Source organism: Tamandua tetradactyla, chromosome 14 (assembly GCF_023851605.1).
Source record: "Tamandua tetradactyla isolate mTamTet1 chromosome 14, mTamTet1.pri, whole genome shotgun sequence".
NCBI lineage: Eukaryota > Metazoa > Chordata > Mammalia > Pilosa > Myrmecophagidae > Tamandua > Tamandua tetradactyla.
In genome coordinates, this window is record NC_135340.1 from 87,932,406 (window position 1) to 87,942,616 (window position 10,211).

A 10,211-nucleotide genomic window follows, 5' to 3' on the forward strand; every position below is an offset into this window, starting at 1 on the left:
GGGTGCTGGAAGCCCCCTGCCCCCACTGCGCTTTGCCCCACCCCAGCCATTCCGGGGTGTCTGAACAAGGCCAGAAGTCACTGGAGGGAGGGTGGGCGCTGGCCTCAGGGAGGAGTCCTGGGTCAGGGTGGCCTCTCCCACACTGGTCTTGCTGCACCCCGCGATGGCCACACTTGGGCTAGCAATGGGCAGAGGAGCCCTTCTCAAGGGAACTAGGACCTCTTCCCGTAAAAGCCCCGGAGGTTTGGGGAGGAGGTAGGGCGTGAAGGCGCTCCAGCCGCAGATGACCAAAGCCCTGCCGGGACCCGGGCCACATCCCGGGGATCCCCGAGCCCAGTGGGTCCCCTTCCAGCTCCTGGGGATCAAGCTGTGCCTGCAGCAGAGCGCCCCACCTCCATTTAGAGAGGGAGAGTGGCGTGGCTCCCACTCCCGCCCCGGCTGCAGCTGCCGTTGCTGGGCAGAGCGACTAAGGGACCTTGGAGTCTGGGGCTCCTGCTGGGGTTGCTCCCCTTTCCACCCAGGCTCAAAACCAGGGTTGGCATGGCGCCACCTGGTGGCCACCCAGCAGAGCTGCTCCCTGGGCGGGGCCGGCGGCATGGACATGTGCAGGCTCCAGGGGCCTCAGGGTAGGGGGCAGAGCACGGGGAAGGAGTGTGGGGAGGAAGAAACAGGCGTCCTGGGGCCTCAGTCTCCTTTACAATGAGACGCGGGCTCTCGCTGGGGGTGAGTGGGTAGGAAGCAAGCCACCTTGGTATCTGCAGGGCAGAGTCCAACAGGCACGCAGAGGGGGCTGGGTGGGAGGGGTGGGCAAGGCAGGCCTCAGGTTTCCCTGAGGCTCTCCAAGGCAATCCTGATGGTAGGGGCTGCCCCTGGTCTCCAGCTAGAAGGGTAGCCTGTCGCTGACAGGTGTTGCACACACACACATCACATCAGATATTAGATGCTCCGGAGGTGAGGTGCATCTGGACTTCAGATACACAAAAGGTCGCATCTTAGAAACCATAAGCTACAGTCCAGCTGTTATCTTCAAACTTTCAACTAAGTGTTGCTGAAAGCTAGCGCTAGTTGTCAAGAGTGGGGGTGTCTTTCAGGCCCCCCCGGCAGCAGTGAGGCCATGGGTCAGCCGGGCAGTGGGTAGAACAGAGGGCCCAGGCTGAGGGCACAAGCAAGTTCTCCCTGGGGCTCCCCTGGATCATGGGCAACACCTTGGGAAATTCCTTGCAGTCCAGGAGAGGGGCTTCAACCTCACACAAGCACAGCCTCATTAAAGAGCGAGCATGAGGATGGAGGCCCTGGGAGACCATCCTGACCTTCCAGACTCTTCCAGATGGAACAGTCTGTAGTGAGAGGCTGGGAAACCAGGCCCCACACCTTCTGCTGCAACTTCCACAGTGAAGAGCAGTGCTGGGTCAGGGACGTGCCGAGATTTCTCAGGGAGAAAGCTCCTGACAGGTGCAGAGGCCATTCTCCATCCTGGTTCATGAGGCCAGGGCAGATCTGGGAGGTGGGGTGGGGGAGCAGCCACGACCCGCCGGGGAGCCGTGGGCTGGGGCAGCAAGGGACAGGCCAGGAAGGCCACATGGGGCCCCTGCCAGCTGAAGGGAGGCCTTCCTTCTCCCGCCCAGCCACCCCCAACTCCCTGCTATGTTCCACAAGGCTTGCCTGGGCAGGGACAGAAATAGAAAAATAGAAGTGACTTTAGCACTTTGGCTTTCCGTGCTCCAGCAGGTGTAAGCTGATGCTGGCAGACTCCCCACCCCACCCCCCACATGAGGCAGCAGGGCCAGACCAGCCCCTTTTGGTCGTGTGCTAGTGAAAAGGACCTTTCCTAGTTTTGCTCCTGTAATGTCTACTCTTCTCTGGCACTTTTTAAGTTTTCTCTCTATCACTGGTTTGGAGCAGTTTGATCATGATTATGCCTTAATGTCATTTTATTCACAATTTTCTATCTGGGGCGTATTGCACTTTTGCGACCTGTGGGTTTAGTTTTCATTGAATTTGGAAAAATTTCAGCCATTATTTCTTAAAAAAAAAACCTGTCCCCCCACACCCCCATGGGAATCCAGCTACGGCCACCACCCCAAGCTCCCCTGGGCTTTTTCACTGTTTCCTTTTGGGTTGCTTCTGTGGCTGTCGACCTTTCTGTGGCACCTTATCTGCTGCTAACCCAGCCCAAGCACCCTCCTCGGATCCCGCATTTTCATCTCTAGTTGCCTTAACACACTGTACCCCAACCTCCTGGAACATGGAATGCTTTTACCATAGATGCTGATCCACCCTCTGGGTCATTTCTGGGACTGTCTGTATGGACTGATTTTCCTTCTCACTGGGTTGTTTTTCTACTTTTTTGCATGCCTTTTATTAGAGAAGTCATAGGTTTGCGGATCAGGCATAACATAAGAGTTTCCACATACCCCTACTGTTAATACCCTGAATTACTTGGTATGTTTGTTACGATTCACCAAAGAGCACTTTATTATCCCATTAGCCATGGTCCATCACTCACAACAGGGTTGACTATGCTGTATAGTCCTGTTTCTTTAAATATTTCTTTTCTAGTTGACTAAAAATTTTTATTAGATGTTAGACATGTAAATTTTACCTGGTTGTATACTGGATCTTGTTTTTACATTTCTTTAATTAGCTTAGGGCTTTGTCCTGCAACACTATTTAAAGATTTAGAATAGTTTGGTCTTTCAGAGGCTTTTAGCTGTTGGTGAATTCACTCTCGCTCCTGAGTTAAGCTTCTGAACTCCATCACGTCCTGTGTATTACAACTTTCTCTGCTCTGGCTCCTGGGGGCGTGTCCTTCCCCTCTCCTTGGGTGATCTCTTCACAGGACATGGTCAGTTCTCAGGAGACTGGTGGGGAAGCCCTGCAGACCTCTGCTCTTTGCAGCACCACACCCTGGTGTCCACTGCGCAAATTCTCACTGCCCTGGCCTCCCCGCATTCTCCATTGGCTCCTCGACGCTGAGACCACGGAGCTCACTCTGGTTCCTGCTCCAGGTGGCCTGCTGGGGCGGTCCCAGAGCCCAGCACGTTGACTCCTTCTCACAGTCTGCTGCCAGCTGCCCAATGTTTAAGCATTTTATGGTTTTTTTTTAACCGTTGAGGGCAGAGGACAGACCCAGGCCCTGTTACTCCACCATGGGAGAGCCAGCAAATACTCATGGCAAACCTCCAAGCCAGGCCTTGCTCAAGGTAAAGGACGTAGAGCCACTGCACAGTCAGGAGAGAGAACCAGTAGGAAACTACAGGCCAAGGGAGAACTACAGGCCAAGGGAAGAGCTGGGCCAGGCAGGAGGGGCAGTGAGACGGGGCTGCTCTGAGCAGTCCTGGAAGGAGTGAGGGCGTGGGCCAGAGGTGTGTGGAGCTACCTCCCAGGAAGGGGGCAGTGGCCATAGAATGCCCAGATGGAGGCACACTTTGTGGGTTCCAGGACCCTACGGAGGCCATAGGGTGGGGTGAGCTCTGGGGCCTCGAGTGCATGAGCTCAGGCTATTACCTTTAAGGGGTGGTCAGCATGCTGGAGCATCGGGACAGGGCACCAGAGACCCTGGCCAGTGCCACAGGCAGGAGCAGGGCCCGAGGAGGCAGAGGGGTGGGGCGTGTGGAAACGGGGGTACAGGGCCCCAGTCCGCAGGGGGATACCTGGAAGTGGCCCGGTGGCTGCCACAGGAGGAAACCAGAGGAGGAGGTGAACCCACAACTGAAAGTGTCAGGCTCACTGCTGCCACCTGTTCCTGTGCCACCTGTTCCTGTGCTTGTGATGCAAACTGCCGTCAGGCAGGGTACCCATGCCAGCCCAACGCAAGGAGGCTATGGAATATTCCCCAGGCCAAGAGGCTCCAGGAATCACTGCCAAGCCCTTCCTGGCCTGACACTCCACCACCCAAACACCCTGCCAGCCTCCCACCCATGGCCCCACAATGGCCTGTTCTGGTTCCTTGCCCATGTGCCTCCAGTTTCCCCAGGGGTCCTCATGGCTTGCCCTGAAATTAGCCAGAACTGCCTGCCACCCACGCTATGATGTCTTTGCCCCACCGAGAGCTCAGTCCCTTTCCACACCAGCCCTCCAGGCACCAGTTTCTCAGGAAGGCCTGGGTACACCACTCACAGACACAGACTACCCAGGGGTGGGGCCTGGAATCCACATGCTCCCTGCAGGGAATTCCTGCTGGCTCGCACCTATACCTCTGCCCACCCCTGCCCTCCAGGCCACCTTCATCCCTCCCATCTGTCAACTCATCCTACCCTCGAGACTGCGCAGACTGCACCTGCTTGAGAGCCCGGTCTCCCCGGAACTGCTGAGACTCCCCTGCTGGTTGCTCCTATGGGCAGAGTGGGCCCAGTCACCTGCAGCATTCACTGCTCTAGGATGATGAACACGATAGCCAAGGGCTCTGGGCTCAGGCTCCCTGGGCTTGCTTGCGGCCAGAAGGCATGGCTTAGTAACACATACAGGACCTCAGTGTCATCTGATTAAGTGGGGAGGTGCTCAGAGAGGGTGACAGGACTGACTGTGCATGAAAAGCTGTTTGTTGCACACCTGGACTATGACATCTTCCCAGCACCAAGGGGGTCACACAAACATCTCTGCAAGCCACCAATGCACAAGAGTCCTCGTATCTAAATATAAGGGGGTTTATTCACTTCTATCAGAGTACAAAATATAAAATATCAAAGCCACCTGCTTGCCCACAGTTCTGTACCCCGACACCAGGGACTGGTCACCGGAGGAGGGTCCATCCCATGGGCGCAGGCCCTGGGAGATGGACAGACAACAGGAGCTCCCTCAGGCTTCAAACACCGCGCAGCCAGGGCACAGCGTCTTCTCGTGGATGTCGCTGCAGCTGCCAACATCACCAGGGAGGAGAAAGAGAAGACTGTAAGTCCACAGGAGCCCACCTGGGTTCCAGAAGGATTTAGCCTCCCAGGATCCCACAGAAGCCACCACTCCATGATGGCTTATGTCAGAATCATGCCACCCGGTGACTTTCTTCTGAGATATCAAGATTTAAGGGGAAAGACTAGGACATTCAGCACATAACAAAAAGAAACTCATCAGCAGACAAAGGCAGCACCCTGCAGTGCTGTAAGTGGGTCTGACCCAGCTGCCAGCAGCTCTGGGTTGGACACCGAGCTCCGCCCTGTCCCCAGGACCTCACAGGGCACTGGGACATATCTCCATGCAACCCAAGTCAGCCATCACCTGCAGGAGGGGGCTTTCCTCCTGCAAAAGGGATGGAGCAAGAGAACGCAGGCGCTGTGGGTAGGAACCTTTGGCCACTTCTGAGGCTATGGCCTAGAACCCAAGGCTCATTTGTAAAGTGGATCCGGGAGAGGACCTCCCGGACAGCACTTCAAAGCTGATGCATCTGCCAGCAGCCTTTTTGACAGCTCATTCTGAATCCTGTGAGCACTTGGGGAAGAGGAAGCAAAAGACATCAGAAGGCAGGAGGAGAGCACCGAAGCCCAGCCCAGCTGGTTTGGGGTAACACTCTCGCTCCCCAGGGCTTTCTTGGTCAATGCGGCCCAGTAACTTGGGCCTGGGCTCTGCAGACGGGCTTACAATAGTGACCTGTTCTGCTCTAGGTTAAACTCCCCCTCCAGGGAGAGGGTGGCTGGAGATTGGAAAGCCCTCTCCTTTCTCAGCTGACAAGGAAATAGGAAGGGAAGATGGATGGAGCTGGCGACCACAAAAGAAAAAGTCCACATTTGTAACTAACCCCACCCACAAGCTTCAAGCAAGTTGGTCAAGTTCCTCTACCCCTGAGCCTCATGGCACCTGCTGCAGGGTCTCAGCAGCTTCTCCCTGCTCTCCCATCCCTATTGGGAAGGAAATGCACTGGCAGAGCAGCCTCTCTCCATTCCCTGAGCCTGGGCCCAGTCGCAACTGAAGAGCTACTCGGAGAAAGCAGGTAACTCGTCTCTTTACTGGGATGTTCAGGTTTACTTGCTCAGTTTTAAAAACTGGAGACTAAGATTGTTTGGGGCCTACTGAATGTGTCTGTTTTGATAAAATACTTGTTTCTTATGTGGCACAGTAAAAAGATGCTGTGCTTCCCCACCCCACCCCACCTGCCAAGACCAGGTGAATGTTGGACCTGTCCCCTCTCGTCCTGTCAAGGCTGGATCTCATCGGCTGCGGCAAATACAGACCCTCACGGAGAGTGAAGCCCTGCCTGGTGCAGACTTAGGAGCACATGACTAAACAAAGGTAAGTAGAAAACTGCACTTTAGCTGCTGCTACATCCTAGGATTTCCTCAAATGAAAGAAAGAAAGAAAGAAGGGAGGGAGGGAGGGAGGGAGGGAAGGAGGGAGGGAGGAAGGAAAGAAGGAAGGAAAGAAATGAACATACTATATGAGGGGGAAAAATGAGCACATTCTGAAACGACTGCTTAAAAGACCAAAACACAAAGTTTAAGACAGAAGACTACAGCCAAATACAGAACTTCTAGTTTTTGAGATGTATAGTTCTTTTAGAAAAGATTATGGAAAAAAAAAAAAGGAAAAACTGGGCAAAATCACCACTAATGTACCCTGCTGGCAACCCGAGGGCCTGCGGAGCCTGCCCACCACGACGGCGGGCAGTAGGTCTGTGCCACACATTGGCTTGTGCATGGGGACGACAATGCACACACCTCCTCACAGCCACATAGCACACACATACCTGCCCTGCACACACGCCCAACCATATGGCCACACAGCAAACACCCTCCGCATGTATGCCTACCCACAAAGCCACCCTGTACACATACCACACCCACCCCACAATGCACACACATCCCATGCCCCCCCCCCCCCAACATGCACCTGCCCTGCCCATCCTGTGCTCCAAGCTTTCCTCAGACGACTAAGCCAGCAGCAATGCAGGTCCGGCCACTTACTCGACAATGGCACACGAGGAACAGGCCCCTGTGCCACAGCCCCAGCAGGTGCGCAAGCAGCGGCCGCACAGGGGACGCTCGCACTGGCTGCAGACTGCCTTCCCGTCCACGCTGCGGATGCACGATGAGCAGGCTCTGGAAACTGTCATTGACGGGTCTGTGAGGAGGAAGGCCATGCGCCATCAGCCCCGGGGCAGACCCAGGTGGGCCCTGGTTCTCAGGTGTCCATGTGCACAGCCGTTCGCTCCAAGGTGATCCTAGGCACGGGCTTCCCTGTCCCAGCCAGAGAGTCTACTTCAGGTCTATTGTTCAGGAGAAGCCAAGTACCCCTGCTCGGCACTCTACTAGCATGGGCACAGCTGCCCTGTGATCCAATGCCCCTGCACCGAGCATTCACAACATCCCTGGTTAACAGACAGGGCACAGGCTGGGGCGGGATAATAGGCAGTGCCCCTCCTATGCCAGGATGCTCTTTCTCAGACTCCCTAAACTAAAACCTCATCCTGTCCTCCTCATCACCTCTGCCTGGCATCCAGGTTTCTCTATGTGGCCCAAAACTTTGCCGGTAAGAAAAGGGGCCCTGGTCCTTCTGGACCCACTGGCAGACCACCCCAGGGACCCACAGTGGAAAAAGCCAATGCCATGCCACGAGGTACCAGCTTGGTCTTACTGACCCAGGCCTATCTGCTTATCTCCTAGGCCAACAGCTGAGAGTGTTTCGCTCCTCAGAGCCATGAAAAGGGCGGTATCCAAGGAGAGGCCGAGCAAGCAGGCTCTGCCTGCCCCATGCATTCCACTCCTGGCCGCCCCCTGTTAATCCAGGTAGCTACCCTGGGGCTCAGGACAGACTGTCTCAGGAATAAAGGGGAAAACACTTGTCACACATCTGCACGGGGCCAGGGCTGGGACATGTCATGTTGGGGGCTACTTACCAGCTTCACAGGCCTGGGCACGGCTCCGTACCAGGCGGCCACCAGGGCCAATTAGCAGCTGCCCCCGAGAGACCCCCGGGACGCCCATGGGGCCAGGCTGCGGGGACTCAGGCAGGTGGACAATGGCACAACTCTCAGGCACACCTTCATCCCACACATGGTCCATGTAGGCTTGGGCCCCACGAAACAGGAGTTGCCTTGTCTTCTCTGGGGAAGATAAGACATTTCACACACTTTCTCCTTCAGTTTACAGAGCTCGTCCTCAGCCACTGTCCTTTACACCCTCTGTCACGTGCTATTCCAGACTACAATGTTTCCCAACAAATGGGTGCTTCTCTGCATGCCTGAAATGCTTCCTGCCCTTCCACCTCCTCCAGGAAGGTTCTGGGCTCTGCAGCACCACCTGTGTTCTAGATGAAGGAGCCCCTTCTTCCATCACTCTACTTATTTTCTCAATTGCTCCTGGCATATGGTCTCCCGATGGCATATGGTCTCCCTTCACTTCACTGGGCTGGGTCACTACCTGCCTTCCCCTTCCTCCCCAGCAAGCCCCTGTCCATGAGCCACCAAGAAGCTCCCAGCTGTGGATAACTGAATCTCAAAGACAAGTGCGCATGGAGGATCGGCAGCCGTACGGCTCAGGCTGGCCTGAGGGCCCGGACAGCATGCACTCTCCTCACCTGCAGCCTCAGCAGCAACCATCCTGACAAATGTGTCCCAGAAAGATCTTGTGGGAGCTGAAGGGGTTCTTTGGCACCTAGGGTAGTAGCTTTCTGTTTGGCGACACATCAAGCACCTGGGAAGCTTTCAAAAAATCAAATGTCTGGGCTCCCGTCCCAGAAACGCTTTTTGTTTTCCACCTGGTCCCAACACAGACAGGGTGGAGCTCCAATCATCTTCAAGCTGCAGTCCCACGTGAAATCAGCTGCAAATTACCGGGAAACTCAAGTGGAGTGAGCTCCACTTGAAACTCAGCCACATCCGGCCCCCCAACCACTGGTCCAGTCCCCTACCATTTCTAAAATGTCCACTGCAATTGGAAATTGGGGGTGGGGTGGGGAAGGCATCATGTGGTAAGACTAATCCTTATCTTCAATGGTTTACGGCTTATTTAAGATAAATAAGGGTGAAAGCTTGGGCTTGAAATTTGATCCATGGGTTCAAACTGGGCGTCCTGCACTCATTTACTGACTGCCCAGGGCCCAGCCCCACCTCCGTGATTGGGCCCTGGGCATGATAAGCCCTGGCAAGCTTCCAGACATGCTGGTCATGCAGGAGGGTAAAGAGCCAGACTGACTCAGGCCAGACTGCCTGTCAACTCTTCTTTTAGCCTATATAATGTTTAAACACCCTGAAAGACGGGGCAAGCCCTCGAAATTCAGGCTCATCTTAGCACCTGTACAGTCTAGGAAAGCATCTGAGTCTGCAACCCCAGTGGTACAAGGCAAGGAAGGACAGGGCAGCTACCGGTGTTGAGGGGAGGAGTAGCAAGAGAGGCAGGGTCGAGGGAACGGGTCTTTCCTAAGGCCAAGTTCTTTTCCAGATTCCTACAGCACAAATACCGTTAATTAACCCCGAAGCACTTTCTAATTGCTCTACAGTTAGTTGGTCTGCCCCCAACAGGAAAGTACAGTAAGCTTCACTCTGGGCCTGCCCAGGGGTTTATCACGGCGGTCAGAAAGTGACGACCCACCTAAAGCCCTGCACGCGAAAGCCTCACATCCCGCCTCGAATTGCCAAGTCCCACTCCGCTCCACGCTCCCACGGCCTGGCCTCTGCCTGGCTGCTCCCTGTCTCTTGAATTCCCTTCCTCTCGCTTTCTGCCCGACCGGTTCCCACCCAACCTGCGTGCCGCGCAGCCACCTGGGCCGACGCTGATCGCCCCGGAGACTCGCCCTGCGGCTGGAGCTCCCTAGGGCTCGCTGAGGCCGCCTGCGGCTCTCCAGGGCCGGCGACAGCGCCCGTCAAGAGAGACCACTCGGCCCGTTCGACCATCCAGGCCGCCCATCCCCTCGCCTCGGCCAAGGTCTGAAGGCGCGACCCGGACGACCCGCGGAGAGCGACTACCGGCCTGTCTGCGGAGGGGGCCCGGGGCAGGGACGCAGGGTCCCCCGCGCTCCACTCCCCCCGGCCCTCGGCCCGCCCCGCGCTCACCGAAGATTTCTCGAGAGTAGCGGTCGGCACACACACCGCGGCTCAGCTCCTTCGGGCCCACGCGCACCTTGAGCTGCAGCGGGGCCGCGTCCCCGAAGGGGCAGCCCCGCTTGGGCATGGCCGCCGGGCCGGCAGCGTCGCAGTTCAGTCCACAGCGCGCGCCTCCCGCCGGCATGTGACGTCACCGCCGCCCGCCAATCCCCGAGCGCGGCGCGGCTCGGGATAGGCCGAG

At 56.4% G+C, this 10,211-nt stretch overlaps 1 protein-coding gene across 3 annotated transcripts; it reads right to left on the reverse strand.

The window, feature by feature from the left end:
- Positions 1–4,628: 4,628 nt before the first annotated feature.
- On the reverse strand, positions 4,629–10,140 carry SIVA1 (SIVA1 apoptosis inducing factor). 3 transcript variants are annotated; one of them, XM_077128384.1, is made up of 4 exons: positions 9,980–10,140; positions 7,826–8,032; positions 6,894–7,035; positions 4,629–4,855 (listed from the first exon to the last, which is right to left on the reverse strand). In XM_077128384.1, the coding sequence occupies exons 1-4, from the start codon at positions 10,095–10,097 to the stop codon at positions 4,798–4,800; spliced, it is 525 nt and encodes a 174-aa protein (XP_076984499.1). In that variant the 5' UTR covers positions 10,098–10,140; the 3' UTR covers positions 4,629–4,797. The 3 variants fall into 3 exon arrangements, with proteins under 3 accessions (XP_076984499.1, XP_076984497.1, XP_076984498.1); XM_077128382.1 differs by having other exon boundaries at positions 6,894–7,050; XM_077128383.1 differs by lacking the exon at positions 9,980–10,140 and adding an exon at positions 8,506–8,626 and having other exon boundaries at positions 6,894–7,050.
- Between the last annotated feature and the right edge of the window lie 71 nt (positions 10,141–10,211).